Here is a 16072-nt window from a genome sequence, read left to right as displayed (position 1 = left end):
AACCGTTGGATTGCGCCATGCACAGCTCTCAAAGCATACGCCCAGCTCTCAAGCACCCAACATCTTTGCTCCCCAATCTGCACAGATCTGGGAGCGGCTTTTGCACCATCCAACGGTTGATGTCGCGAAAGAACGTAAATCATTCTTTCACGCGAAAGATACAACTCGAACCCTCAAGCAACCGGCTCCAGTAGCTTGTTCCAGGGCTCGCGGTTTCTGGCACCTCGAGCGGCCCATCCCGTAAGAGAGGGTTAGGTACTGCAGTCCCCGAACTCCGTAGATCTCTCGCTTCTCTCGCTACGTTACCATCTCTCAGTTAAAACATCAAACACTTGCGATTCTTTTCTTCCCTTTTTCTCCGTCCCGAGACGCGAAACCGAGAGCGAGAGGGAGAAAGCGATCGACATGGATTTCTCCGAGCAAGACGTAGACATATTTGGGGAGGATTTCGAGCAGGAGGGAGACGAGGAGGAGGAGGAGCGAGGCCGCGGGGAGGTCGACGAGGAGGAGGAGGACGGCAGCCGCGATTCCTCCGCCTCCTCTTCGGCCTCATCCTCCTCCAGCAGCGGCAGCGGCAGCGGGAGGAGCCGGGGCAGCAGCAGTAGGAGCAGCAGCGATGGGGAGGAGGACGACACAGTCGCGACCACGATCGGGGCCGTGGAGGTGGAAGAAGAGGAAAGGGATCTCTTTGGCTCCGACAACGAGGAGTACATGCGAACGCCGGCTCGTAGCCGGTTTCCAGTTCCCGGTATGGATTCTTAAAAGTTATTTTTTTCTTTCCTTTCTAAATTCTGATGGATTTGAGCTAATTTGATGGAATATCTATATCTTGGGATTTTTCTTTGAACGACTCCTTTTAATTTTCTGATATTTGCATATTTTATGAATTTTGCGTGGATATATTTATGAGTTCGAAGTGATGTTTGCTTTCTGATTGTGTGTTTTATTTGCTTTGATGAATAAAAAGTTAGTTTAGTTTGCTTGTTTGTAGATTTGGCGACTGTGTGAATCAAAATTAAGTAAATGAGCTCTTTCCGGTCAAATCTTAGTTCCATGAAAATATAACCAAGGAAGTGATTCGCTTGTGCTGCCTGCATGGTTCTACGGTGTTATTTATTCTTAAAGAAGCTTTGAGGGCATCACGTAATTCCTTCTTGAGAAAAATTGATGAGATAAGATTTGTGTCATAGTGAATCTAAGTAGATGAAGGCCTTCAGTCTGGCAGTTTTCCCCCATTTTGATTTAGAATTTGCTCCTTCCAATTGATTTTTTTTTACCTCCTCAGTTAATTAAGTTTTAACAGAATTGTGTGGCGTTCGTGCTTCTTGCTTCACACATCACTTTGACAAGAGTCTTTAACTCCTTAATATTTTGTCCTGCTGCTAGAAAGGCATCTAGTAAAATAATTCTTGTCAACTTCATCAAATTACAAGTACCCTCATAGATGGCAACTATCTTAAAAGGGAATTTGAATTTATGAACTTCTATCATAGACTTTTTTAGCATGTAGAGCAGAGGCAATGAAGTAATTTTTGCTTTTATTAGCTTTCCTCTTCATTTGAACATTTTGGAGACTAATGGCCATAAAGCTGATCCAAATATTTGGGACGCTTGATGGTTGCAGTTTTTGATATGCTTGGTGACCATTTGCACTTGCAATGACAAATTCTTTATGGCAGTGTTACCACCTCTTCAAAGTACTAACAACCATGGTAGAGGTAATTTTGGGCGTGGTAGATGGCAGTCTGGATACTCCAATGATAGAGGTCCACCTCTGCTTCCACGACCAGGATATCCGCAAAGGCAAAACTTTGGCTATGGTAGGTTTTCGCATGCAAACGGGCGTAATGATGAACGCTTTGTTTCTGAAATGAAGCTCACAAAGAGTGAAGAGACTTTGTCAAGGAAAGCCATTGCAATTCAAGAGGTACTTGCAGATGTTTCTCTTTGTTTTCCACTAATTATTGCATTTCTTTCGTAACATTGATATGCTGAATCATTTGTAACCATTTGGAAATTCATGTGAAAGCCCTGTGAGATTGCATGCTATAGCCGGGTTGAAGGTGGAGATGTCTATTTTGATGACCGCAGCTTGGTGAGAGTCTTGAGCTAATATTTACTCTCTCTCATTGATTCTATCTGTGGTTAGTTCAAGCTAATTTTGCTATTCCTCTGCCTCAATTCTCTTTAAGCAATATTGCAAAATATTTTCTGCAGTTTATGAGGTATTTTTTTGGGTTCCCATTCTTGTTCATTGTGCTGTAATAATGTTGGAAATTCCATAGCCTTTTCAAAAGTATATTCAGATATTCAGGATTTTGGCATGCTTAATTTGATGCACATCAATGCACAGATTATGTATTGCCCATACAGAGGTTTTTACATGTCAATATTTCATACTAATTTGTGCTCTGTCTCCTTTTTATTTAATTTTTCAGAGACTTTTCAAGCGTTCTATTTGTCAGGATGTTGGAGCAGATCTGAATCAAGGGTTTGAATCATTTGTTGAAAAGAGAGGTGATAATTATTGCCTGCTAATACATGTTTGGTACTTACATAATCTCAGAAAATAAAACCTTGAAACTAGCTATTCAATTTCTTTCCTGATCATTTGATTGTATTATACCAAGTTCTTCAATTGGAAGTATAGCTAATTATAACTAATAACCTTTTTCCTATTTATATGGGCTGGCTTTATATCTTTGCCTTTGCTCCCACCAAGGGATAAATCCTTGTTACAAGAGATCTGTCTACACAAATTTAAGCTTGATCTTTTAGGCAAGTTTGGATTTGACTGGTTGAAATTGGTTCAAAAAATGCATCAGTTTGGATTGTTTCATGCTGAAACTGATCTTTTCAGCCAGAATTGATCATTTTTGGTTGAGAATTCAATGCTTAGGTACATGGTCTTTTAAGAAAGGATTTGGTGATTTTCTGCCAAGAGAAGTTTAATGCATTTCTTTGACGTGCTAGTTTGGGAGTTGGGCCTACCCGTTGATCTGAGTTGTGAACTGGGAGTTGACAAAATAGAAGTATGACACCAAAGACACCCTTTTAACATTGATTGGAGCTAATTTTTTAAAATTTCATTGATGCTAAAATAGTTAATTAACAGAATTTTTACTTTAATCAATTATATAAGAATGGAAAAGTGAAAGTTGATATGCTCATTTTTTTTTCTTTTGGCTTTTGCTTGATATTCATGAATGTATTGTTTATATCTAACTCATTAATTTTTGAAGTATCACGCTGATGCTCTTTTCCTTCCATTGGTACGCGTCCATCCTTTTTTTCCTTTGGTGTGCATATGCATATGCATGCATGTGCATCTTTGCAGGAGGGGTTAGTGCAACTTGGTGTCTATTGCAACCTTTATCTTGTCCGTTTCTGTCTGAGGTGGCATTATTTTTTATTTCTCCTGGTGGTGTTGTCTGGTAACTAAAGATGGGTGAATTTTTGAGGCTATGACTTCAATGGTAGTCCACTTATGTTTTTTGCTACTTATCTTGATGTCCTTTTCTTTTTTCTGCTTGACATAGAAGTTGTTTAATTCTACTATATGAGCCTGAAGTTAATTGAGCTACTCTGTCTCATTAAGCAATTTGCTGAGAGTAGAAACTGGTTGCCTGTCTGTAATTTCTGATACTTTGCAATTTGAATGTTCCTAATAGTCCAGCAATGGTCTTCTATAGATGTATCACGATGTTCGTCATGGTTTTGTTCAGTAGGTGTAACTATGCTCACAACTTCCTGTTCTTTTTCCCTTTCAGACTTGGGTTCTGAAGGTTTTGGTGATCTTCTTGCCTGCATAAGAAACAAAAATATACCTCTTCAAAATATACATTTTGTGGTAATTTTCCACATGCTCTGTAGTATCTAACCTTGTTCTCTTTACACAAGAATTGAATGATTGCTTCATCCTTGTAACTAAGATGCATGCTGTTCTGTTTTTAACTTATTTTATGTTGTGTATTTGCTGTTTGGCAGACTTTCCGTAACAATCTCAACAAGGTATGTACTTCCTCCATTGTATAGACTATAGAGCACCTGCTTCCTATATCATAGTTTCAAATCACAATTCTATCTGACTGAAAATATTAAAATTTTGAGAGTTGAGAAGCAAATTGTCTGTGCTTTTATGGATTTGAATGTCAAAAGTTTGCTGTTGTATCATCAGATACTGGCTACGACTTATATAAGAAATGAGCCATGGAAAATGGGTGTGCACAAAAGAAACGGTGTTGTTTATCTTGATGTGCATAAGCTTCCTGAAAGACCACAAAGTGAAGTAGACCGTCGAAGGTAATCCTTACTGTTTTAGTGTCTTATGGCATGAAAATCCTAGGTTTTGTTTTGATTTTACCACTTTCTACCTTTACTATATGGTTGGTAGCATAAAATCAACGTATCAATGCTCGGAGACTTAAGACTTATGTGTGCTGTGAATGTCAGATAACTTTACTTATTTGGCCCCTCTTTCTATTAGGAGGTGTTTGGTTTGCAACCGGAATTGGAATCAAAATGGCCAAATCCCCTGAACTGTTTGGTTTGTGACTAGAATCAGAATCGGAATTGGAATTTGAATCCTTAAGGGAGAGTAGGGATTGAGTTTTAGATAAATTGGGCTATTCCTATTCTGCTCCGGAATCGGAATTGGAATGGAACTCCTCCCAACCAAATGGTTGGAATGGGAGTTATCCATTCCCATTGTGATTTCAGATCCCAACTCCCCACAACCAAATACCCTCTTATAGTGGTAAGTATTGGTCTAGCAGATGAGCTTGGCTAGAATGTAGACATGTGTGCCTTCCAAAAACAAATATTCCGACTTTTTTAGTTCCCCACCATAAGCATGCATAGTTTTCTATGTTCATAAAATTGCATAAAAGATAAAAAAAATGTGGTATGCACCTCAAACCTCCTATTTTACATGTCTTTGATGCAGATGTTATTGGGGCTATGCTTTTGAGAACCTTGCAACTGAGAACTCCAGAGAAATCGATGCAAATGGCAAAGGTATTGATGCAAATGTAGAATTCTGTTCTGTAATTAAAACCAAATTAGGTGCACATCGTATTATTATGGGTGCGGAGATGGACTGTTGTGATTCAACTGATGATGGAAGGAGATTCTATGTGGAGTTGAAAACAAGCCGGGAGGTAATATTTCTTTCCCTATAGTTTAATGTGTGCTGTTATATAGTCTATTCATCTAATCTTGATTTTTGACTGTCATTTGCTACAGTTGGATTTTCGTACAGAAGAACGATATGAACGGGAGAAGCTACTGAAATTTTGGGTATGGTTTTCCATTACTATTTCATTGTAAATGCATATAACCTCTTAACCTACTATTAATAGGTTAAAATCCTATACTTTCCAGATCCTCTAGTAATTTAATCATGTAATCCATGTATATTGTACCTTTTTTGGTTAATATGCCCATCTTTTTGCTCTTTTTTGAGTTCTCACTCCCTATTTTATTTAATTATTGATGATAATTAGAAGAAAGAAAGAAAGTTCGGAATGCACCAACAGATGAGAAAGCCAAAAGTTAAAATGTGAATGACCAAAAGTGAATACCAAATGCTGGAAAACTTACACGTGCATATTCAGGAACACTGAAGTGTCTGTTTTCATCAATTTGACACAACATAGCATGATGCTAGTTGGCACGAAAGATGGAGTGTGCTGCTTACATCCAACAGAAATGTTTGTGCATGGGACATCCTTTTGGAGTTTACTTTTGAAAACATTTGACTGTAACAAATGTTAAACAATATCACATGAAGTTTATTGATGCTTTTTGGTGTCATGCAAGCAAAATGTTCCATTTATTAGTTTACTTAAATTAATTGTCTACATATGTTACTATTCTGATATTTTTTTTATTTTTTTTAATATAAAAATGGTCAGACACATTCGGACTCAAGGACACTTGTCACCTGTCTGAAGGTCTGAGTAACACTTGTAGCCACTTCTTTGATCTTCATTTCCTTATTGGCTCGTTCCAGGTAGTGGTGAGATAGGAAGGATCTCTGTGCCACACTACCACCAATTCAGCATTTCTTCTAACTGCATTGAGAGAGTTCTTGTTAGTGATGACATTCCTGTTGAAGTAGGTTGTTGAACTGACATACATTAGAAGGCAGACTCCATAAAACTCTAAATAACCAAATGGCTAAGAAAGTTTGCTAGATTAATATTGTAATATTTTCTTCAAAAATTAAAAAAAATGGCCACTTGCATCATGTAGATTTACAAAAGAATGTTGCTGAAGTTAAATTTGTTTTCCAAGTCTAAGATTTACTAGTTGTTGTGTTGCTTCTGGTAGAAGTATATGAAGAGGTGAGAGGGGTGCATCATGCATCAATTTTTTAGGAGATCTCAGTACTTTCTCAAAAAGATAATATTTTAAAGGAATCCTCGAGACATGGGCAGTTAATGTGAAGAACTTTCTTGCTAATGCTTGGAAGAGTACTTGTAGAGGTGAGGGAAACACTTCAATTTTAGATGGCACTGGTACATTTTTCAGCACCTAAAACTTGCAAGGAATCTCATGCAGCGAAAGGATATATAATGTGAAGGAGTTGGTTGGTTCCCGAGGGTAATAGAGGATAGACCTGCCGATATAATTTCACTATTTCTTCTATTTGTGAAGCTTGTCATTTTGTACATTCTGGAGTGCATTGTCAAGTTGATACATGTGTGTGTGTGGTGGAGATCAAGGATATATTATGTGAAGGGCTTGATTGGTACCTGAGGGTAATAGAGCATAGACCTATTGATATATTTTTCACTGCTTATGCTACTTGTGAAGCTGGTTATTGTGCAAAATTTGGAGTGCATTGATGAGTTGATATGTGTGGATGTATGTTTTGCACACCTGGAATCTGCTTATGCTATTTTATGAAGCCAGTCTTTTTGCACATCTTGGAGCACATTGATGAGTTGATTTGTGTGTGTGAGAGAGCTTATGATAATTGTGAAACTGGTCATGTTGCTCATTTTGGAGTGTATTGACAAGTTGAGTTGCACTGTGTGCACTCTATTTGTGAAGTTGGACATTGTGCACATTTTGGAGCACATTGATGAGATGATATGTGTGTATGTTTGCGTTTTGAACACCTGAGATCTACTTATATGAAGCTGCTGCACAAGACTCAAGATAAATCGATGTATTTATCGACGTTTGATGGTTTTGAAGGTTACTTGCTACCGATCAAGTCAAATAGTTCTTATTGAAGCTGCTAGTAAATCAATTTATAATTGATTTCAATATGGTTTGTTGTGCCAGTATTAGGGGCTAGCGGTATAGTTAGATATGCCCCTATGCCATTCCATGCCAAGCCCTCGTTGATATAGTAGAGAGGGCAGAAGAGAGGGAGAACGGGGGAAAGGAAAGAGAGAGAGGGAGAGGGAGAGTGGGCTACAGAGGCCGCCGGAGGGCAGGGGAGGCACTTTGCTTTTCAAACCCCTATTTCATTTGAAACAAGGGTCCATCGTGGCCCTTTTTTTAATTTTCAAAATTTTAAATAATGTCAACAAACCCCTTGCTGGCTTCATTCAATATTTTCAAAATAAAAAAGTCATTTTTTATTTTGAAAATATTAAGTAAATGTTGCTGACTTCACGTAAAATTTTCAAAACAAAAAAATCATTTTTTGTTTTGAAAATATTTAGTGAAGTTAGCAAGGGAGTAGTTGAATTCACTTAAAATTTCAAAAATAAAAAAGGAGCCCTGTCGGACCCCTATTTCGAATGAAACAGGGGTTTGGAGGGCAGAGCCCCTGCTTCATCCCTCCGCACTACTCAGCCCTCCAACAGCCTCCATCTCTCTTTCTTTCTCTTTCTCTTTTTCTCTCTTTCCTTCTTTCTCTCCCCCTCCTCACCTTCTCATTTTGAATGCCAGAACCATCTCATCCACCACTGGCACAGCTTAGTATGCCTCAAATTGGGTGGTTTGGGATGGTTCCCGTTCCTTGGATTTCAGTGATGTAGTTGGCTAACAACGTTGAATCTGCTTCCCCTCCTTTTTTGATAGACCTGGATGTAAACTCAACTATATTACTAGAATATGATAGAGAAATGGGGACTAGTTCATGTTTAGATTAATTTTTTAATGTAAGTCTTCAACAATGAAGAGGTTAAATTCATCATCAATTTATTAAATTCATGATAAGAAAAAAAAATCTGCTGAATTTCTGTAATTGCATTTTATTTGTTTGTTAAGGATCTTTTGATAGTTCATGGTTCCAGACCTACTGGAAGCAGCCTCAATGTAAAAAAGATATTTTAAATTCTTTTTTATTCTCAAAACTTACAAAATCCAGAGTTTACCTTTGAAAATTTTCTCTTGCTGTGCAATTTATTACCCGTAAGCAAAACCCAGATGCTAAAATGAGACTCGGGGACTCTTTTAACCAAAACCTGTCATTGTGGCCGGAAACTGATTAAATTTGATGGATACCTGTTGCTTTTGGATTGGTTGTCTGAACTTTAAACTGTGCATATAACAATCGAGTTTGAAATTTTTTTGATGCTCCTAGTGTTATGTAAAGACCATGTATTCATTCTTCTCAATTTTTTTTGCAACTTCTCTTTGACAACAGACTGGTTTGACTTTATGAAGCAATTTTTTGTAAATGAAGCTTTTCTAACAAGCAACTGATACAAAAACATTCTTTAAATAGTTGCAAACAAGTTGATCATTCGTTCCTCCATTGATTCTTCCTGTTCCCATCATTTCTATCAGACACCTTAAATAATTAATGCCAAATCTTCATTAAGTTGCAAAATGTCAAAAAAGATTCACACAAGTCATACAGGGACATCGGAGTTCCTTGTTTGTTGGATAATGTAGATTGTCCGTACATGTTACATATTCTCAGCATTGCTATTGTCTTTTACCAGGATCTGCTTAATCTTGCGGCATTTTGGTTGTTGACTGGTTTTGCCATTTTTGTGCCAGTGCTCCTAAGCCCATCAGGGTGTTGCTCGTATTTGAATATATGTGGTTGATTCATTGGCTTTTACTTTTATTTTATTCTAGTACTGCTTTTATTTTTTTGTTTCGCTCAGTTTTTAGTCTGGTTTGTGGTCTCAACAAAAGGGAATTACAACAATCTTCTTATAATGTGTATATATGCCTTCCAAGTTCTGGTTCTACAATGCATTGTTAGTTATCCTGCTATAAATTAAATATAATTTAAGAAATGTTAAACAAGATCACTTCACATTTTCTGTCATGTGGAATCTTAAGATTATTATATGGATGGCATGCTTTCATGATGGCATCAAGGATTTCAACTTGACTTTCATTCTTGCAGATCCAATCATTTCTTGCTGGGGTCCCATATATTGTAATTGGATTCAGGTAGTTCCGTCTCTTAAACATCATCCATCCTTTTTTTCTTGCCATAATAGCTTATATTAGGTTGGGTTCTGTTTCCTTTGATTTGATTGCATGGTAACCTAAGTAACCATGTTATAACCAACACTCAAAGGCTAAGACAGCCTAGTGAAGTACAGCATGGACCTCATTGTGATCTGAGATGTAAGCTTCACCAGTTTATTGAGATCGTTTCCAAAGCACAAGGAAATAAATAGTTGAACATCCACAAAGGGTCCCATTCAAGTGCATCTGGACAAATCATATGGATGTGAATGTTTTGTTTTTTAAAAAAAAAACAAGGGTGTGAATGAGTTAAAAATAACTAAAGCACACATTCTAAAGACTATAAACAAATTGGTTGGCTATAATAGCATAAATGTTCTCCTTACAAAATGAGGCTTGAATTTAAATTCCAAATCCATTATATGTGCTGATAAACTGCCAAATACTCGTGGGGGTTATTTTTGGACATTCCCCCATAAATGGCCACTTCTGATGACTAGAAAACTTTGGGAGGTCTCATTTGAAAACTTTTAAGAGTCCTGGATTTGCCTGCCTTATTACCCATTGTGAAGTACTTGCTTTGTCATGAATTGCATTCAGGTCATATTATATCTGATAAAAAATGATACTGTATGTGCTGAGCAGGTGAGTTTTCTGTTGGCAAATTTGGATGGAAGATGCATCTTTCAGTTATTCTTTGGCTAAAAAGCCAGGAAAAGCTTGATGTAAATTGTGATACAGATATAGGGAAAACTATGATAGCGAGGGATTGAGTGTTAATAGACAGCATGGTGAGGAAAAATCAAGAAAAGGAACCAGATTTTACAGTGGCTACTGGCAGGATATCACAATTATGCTTAACTAAAATAGGAGCACCAGCATCCCTGTCCCGCCACCATCATTGATGCATATATGTTTTTCCCTAATGGTGGGAATTGTTCTTGATTGGCCACAATAATATATTTTCATGCAGGTCATATTCTTTCCTCATGTTTTAGGAAGTGGTAGCGGTATGTGGGTGGTCAAGGGACAGCATTGTGCATGTGCAATATGTAGGCCATGCGTGCTGCTGCATGATACAGTTACTATTTTTAACTATTCAAAAATATAAATACGTTGAATACCAACAATAGTGATAGCAATATTTTGTTGGATAAATAATAGCAGTACAGTAACAAGAACAGCTAACGATAAGTGCTTACTATTTGTTGCTTAACACCTAACTGAAACAGTTATAACATAGTTAACATATTAACATTCTTAATACCTCTATCTAGCCTGTTCGGGATCCACGTCCAACCAAACTGGCAGCTTGAATCCACTCCATTTACATGAGTCCACATAAAATCACCTGTTACTTACACCCGACCGAAACAACTATGACATAGTTAACATGCTAACATTTTAATACCTCTATCCAGCTTGTCAAAAATCGGCATCCAACCAAACCATCAGCTTGAAGCCACTCTATCTACATAAGCTGACATAAAAGTGGGCTACATATGTGGACTGACAATGCTAAGCATGCCATATATGCAGCAGCACCATGCCAAGCAGGCTGTATGTGCTGTGGCACAATGTTATGTGTGCCTTTTGGTTTATATGCAGTATGACTGCATATATTAACGGTATATAGGCAGTACAGTATGGTCAAAGGATTGCATATGCATATGTGGCTGCATGCACCTGCATTTTAAAACTGTTGTTTCCTATTTTGTTAATAAAATGTTTAAGAATTAGAGGGTGATTTAATTCCAGTAAATGGTTGTACTTTACCCATGGTCAATGGTTTAGTTGAGAAGCCAAACCAGTTTATTGCTTGATTATTGTTGGTGGTTTCACTTCTGATGCTGGCTAGATTATTCAATAAATTTGAGCTGTTTGTTCTGCTAGTTTTTTGTTGCCCTTTTATGCTTATTAATACTCTGAAACTTGATGCCTAATGTAGGGATGATGCTGGGGTACTTGTCCGGACTGAGAGATTAAGAACCAAAGATATAACCCAGAGAGTGAAAATGAAAAACTATTGGCAGGTATGCAAATTAATATGTGTAAATAAAATGAGGAAATTGATTGTCTTTTCCAATTCCTACACCTTGAATTAGCATTGTAACATGTGGCTACCTCCTTAAGAAGTTCTAAATAATGTATTTTTTGGAAAACCTATGATTTCATCTCTTCAACTGTGCTTGAAGCATAAGCAAATGAAGGCTGGACAACCAATAGATCTAATTGAACCACTGTGATTTGTTTTTTAGTATTTAGGACCAAATGTTTTATTGTGTAGAAGAATGAAAAACGAGCTCATTATCTAGACGACCTATTATGTCTAACTGATTACTTCAATGAACAAGACTATAGTGATTTTTTGGCTTAGAAATGCTAATTTTCTTGTCCTCCAATAGGAGGGGCAAGGTTTGAATATCAAATTATTAATTTAAAAGTATAGCAGGTCCAAAACCTGTTGATGGTAAAAACTAACCCATATAACATTCTAGGAGGCATTCTTCTGTGTTATGCACATTGCTGCCTGTTTATGCTTCATTCTTCTAAAATTCATCTTCCACCCTTGTACTACATGATTTCTAACTGTTCTCAATCAGAGAGTGTGCTACCTCTCTCATTCTTCATTTCTAATATCAGTTTTCTTAGTTACAATCTCGCTTTCGCTGACTCCTTAGTGTAGTTTCGGTGAATACTTGCTATGTCCATGGCTGTGACCAGCTAGTTCTGAAAATTCTAAGCTAAATATTCACTTTGAACTTTTTTAGATCTGAACTTAGGTATATTGTGCATGAAGTCATCAGTCCATGGTAAAATGATTCAATCAGTGGCTAATGTTGAGTGCAATTCCATTGGGAAGTAATGATGTGCTCTTAATATTGCAGGGAGGGGTATGCCTGGCATTTGCTGATGAGGTTCTGTGTTGGCTCTACGGAACTGTTAAAGAGAGTAAGTTTTGTTAGCATCATTTAGTCTATTTTCCTTACTGTTTTCGATTATTATCAAACAAATGTGAGAGGACTAGCTTTGATCAACGCATGCCTGCAGACGAAGATTATGTCCTACAGTTTCTCCCACCTTTCCATCGCTTGGAACTACTCCGAGCCCAGTCTTGCCCAGATATCGTCACTCAGCATGTGGGGCAACTCTGTGTACCGTGAACCAGTTTTCCTTATTGTCATTTACTACACTCTAATTTTACCTCGAGGAGATGAATACACTCGGCGGCCATCAGGCATCAATTGCATGTCAGAGTATTTTCCGTGACCTTTAGACTTTCCAGATGTATCTCTGTAATCTATTATGAAACTGCCATTGTATGCCAATTGCTATAAATAGCATTCTCAAAAACAGACTCCCGGTAGTTCTTTTTCTTTGGACACTGACGGAATACCCTGTCCTGAGGCAATCTGGAAACATTGGGTCCACAAGGATCCCTGGATCAATCTAAGGGCTTCCATCATTAAATTTGTTTCATATTTTATTCCACGAATGAACGTGGTGTGGTCTGGGATGTTGAATCGTTTTAATTTCGTTACTTATATGTTTGCTTCCATGAACGTGGCTAGGAATGTTCTATTCCATCTTATGTCTTGTGGCCCCAATTGGTGTCATCAAAGAACACTTTTAACGGCGTGTTGAGAGACAGAGAGAGAGAGAGAGGTGTATTTAGTGGGAGCGAAATTTTTATTGCACCGCGCCCGGTGATTGATGCGGAAACCCTCCCTCCTGATCCGGGGAAAAAAATTTTTTTTTAACCCCCTCTCCTCAACCCCACCTCGCGGTGACCAATCACCGCGCGTGGTGCACAACGAATCGCTCTTAGTGGAAACACTTTTAATGGCATGGGATAGAATGATTTGATATGATATATACAATTTTGCAACAAACAGGCCTATTAGTTTCAGTCCACATTTGTGAGATGTCTAAATCATTAATAAGAATTTGGATTTTTATAAATTCAGCGTGAAACAATTAAAATGTCTCTGATAATTTTCACTTGACATGATATCCTAGATCGTGCCATTTGTTTTATTAATTAAGAATCTCTATTTTAATTCGCAGTAAATTCTACGTTAACTAGTAAGGAGGGAAAGTTTTGAAAAAAAATAACGTGTTGATAGGACAAGAATACTTGAAATTGCAATCAAATAAAAGAACCGGATATTTCTTGTCAGATACGATCAAATACAAGAAAATCACAAATGAAATATATGTTTCGATCCCACGGGCATTGTACATTCAAATACAAGAAAAGAATCTGATCTCTTTTCATGTGTTTAGAACATTGAAAATAGATCAAAAATTGAAACAAATATGAGTTAACACCCCAAACTTGGACGAAGTGATAAAGCGAACCTTGATGGGTTTTTGATCTTTTTTTTTTTTTCCTCATGTTTCCTTCATTCAGCTGACACCCCAAATCCTTATTGTGCGACTCTTAGCACCGGTATGAAAGATCACAACAGTAGGGGAACAGGTTGCTTACCTTTATGGACAGTGGATTTGGGCTCAAACCGAGAGCTTAATCTTTCTCCTACCCCCCCTTTTTTTTTTTGGGGTATTACAAGGAGCATAGCTTAGTTCAGCGAAATAATTACTGGAAAAATTTACCGAGCACTTATTATTACTAGTAATTTAGATGTCTCAGGAGAATTACCAGTAATTTACAAAAGGGTACCTAACATTACAAGTAATTACTGGAAAAATTTCTCCTTTTTTTCTTTTGTATCACAAGGAGCATAGCTTCCCTGTTTAACATATGAAACATTAAGAAACCTCTAGTAGATTTCCAAACATTGAAACCCATCAACATTGGGAATTGAGAAGCAAATCTTTCTCCTACTGCAAAACTACTGAGAACATGAGAATAAGAGGAAAAAAGGTACCGAGAACTGGCGTAGAAATTACTTTATTCAGATCTGCTACCATTCATTTCAGGCAAACAAATCTCTCTGTTATACGTGTTGGGGGATACCCGCCGACTTACTGCCGGAGGGCCCGACCGATCGGAGGGCCCGACTTATTGCCGGAGGGCCCGACCGCCCGACTGCCTGGCGGCTTGACCGCCTCCTTTGGATGACTCCGACTGGCCGATAGACCGACCGATCGTCGGTCGGGGCGACCGACTGACGGATGCCATCAGCAGCTAACTACCAACCAGTCTACGGCCCATCACCGGCCGACGGTATGTCGGGCGTAACCATCCCGACCGACTGAACCCGGGGGTCCGAGGCCCGACTTACATGAAGCTCGCCGACCGACCGGAGGAACCCGACGCCACTCTGCTGGCTGCCGACCTAGGGTCGGCTGACTCCTCCAACCGCCGTACGGCCGCCAGACGTTGTCAGCTCTGACACGGACATGCGGCACAGTTACCTAGGGGCATTGTCCCGCCGAGAGCCGGCTCAACCCTGGTGATTAGACGGCCGCACGGTGACATGACGCTTTCACGGCGGCTCTGACAGCCCACAGTGAGTTGACAGTTCCTCACTTGTCCGCGCCATTAATGACGGCGCCATACCTAGCTCCACTATATATACCGGGAAAGGCAACAGTGCAAAGGATCGATCCGCCCGCCTCTCCCACATACGCAGGCTCGCTCCTCTCTCTCTCTCTCCCTCTTTCTCAGAGCTCTCTGTCTGCATTTCACTGTTGCCCAGTCACCTCTCTGACTTGACCGTCGGAGGGTCCCCGCCGGAGCCACCTCCGGTCAGTGCGGACTTCCTTTTGCAGGTGCACGCTTCCCGGCGATCGGGCGACGAGGCGATTGGCCGCAACAGATTGGCGCGCCAGGTAGGGGAAACAGCATGACAAAGACAAGAGCTCAACGATCGAGAGTCACTGGGTCGGCGAGGCGCTCTTTCCGCCGGGAAGAGGCCTCCCCGCCCCCACCAGCGGCGGAGCCTAGCTCTCCACGCCCTGCAGTGACCACGGAGGCCCAAATTGCGGCCATCGTACGGCAGATGACCGTACTGACCGACGCAGTCAAAAGCCTCCAGCAGCAACCGGCGGCCCGACCTATGCCTTCCAGGAGCAGCCGCCGACGGCTGCGCCGACCCCTGTCGCCTCCATGCGAGCGCTCCCAACAGCGCTCCCACGGAGAGGAGGAGGGACGACCACGGCGCGACGACCGACGGTCCCAGCGGCCCTCTCCTTCCCCGTTGGAACGGGCGAGGAAGGAAAAGCGGCCGCGCACACCGTCGGCCTCTCTCTCAGAATCTTCCGGAGGCTCCACCCCTGGGGTCTCCCAGCATCGACGAGCGGACGACTACGAGCGACGGTTCGAGGAGATCGACCGCCGACTCGCCCAGTTGCAGATGGACGGCCAGAAGTCTTCGAACGACGTCGACTTCCAGACCGCCCAACCTCTCTCCCGACTGGTCCTCGACGAGCCGATTCCCAGTCGGTTCAAAATGCCGAACGTGGAGCCATACGACGGCTCCACCGACCCAGTCGATCACCTCGAGAGCTACAAAGCTCTCATGACGATTCAAGGGGCGACCGACGCTCTTTTTTGCATCGGCTTCCCCGCCACACTCCGCAAGGCTGCCAGAGCTTGGTACTCCGGTCTCCGATCGGGAAGTATCCATTCCTTCGGGCAGCTCGAGCACTCGTTCGTGGCCCATTTCAGCACTAGCCGAAAGCCGCCGCGAACGTCGGACAGCCTTTT

General features: G+C 40.2%; 1 protein-coding gene across 1 annotated transcript; it reads left to right on the top strand.

Annotated features, from left to right (window-relative positions):
• The first annotated feature begins 247 nt into the window (after positions 1–247).
• On the top strand, positions 248–12876 carry LOC105059429 (NAD-capped RNA hydrolase DXO1). Its single transcript, XM_010942722.4, has 13 exons — positions 248–748; positions 1680–1927; positions 2030–2095; positions 2439–2517; positions 3771–3850; positions 3988–4011; positions 4178–4302; positions 4946–5159; positions 5245–5298; positions 9329–9375; positions 11345–11429; positions 12285–12348; positions 12448–12876. Exons 1-13 carry the CDS (start codon positions 406–408, stop codon positions 12558–12560), a joined length of 1542 nt encoding a protein of 513 aa, XP_010941024.1. The 5' UTR covers positions 248–405; the 3' UTR covers positions 12561–12876.
• The last annotated feature ends 3196 nt before the right edge of the window (positions 12877–16072 follow it).

Source organism: Elaeis guineensis, chromosome 16 (genome assembly GCF_000442705.2).
Source record: "Elaeis guineensis isolate ETL-2024a chromosome 16, EG11, whole genome shotgun sequence".
NCBI classification, from domain to species: domain Eukaryota; kingdom Viridiplantae; phylum Streptophyta; class Magnoliopsida; order Arecales; family Arecaceae; genus Elaeis; species Elaeis guineensis.
The sequence above is the reverse complement of the archived record's forward strand: the minus strand, read 5'-3'. Positions and strand labels throughout refer to the sequence as shown.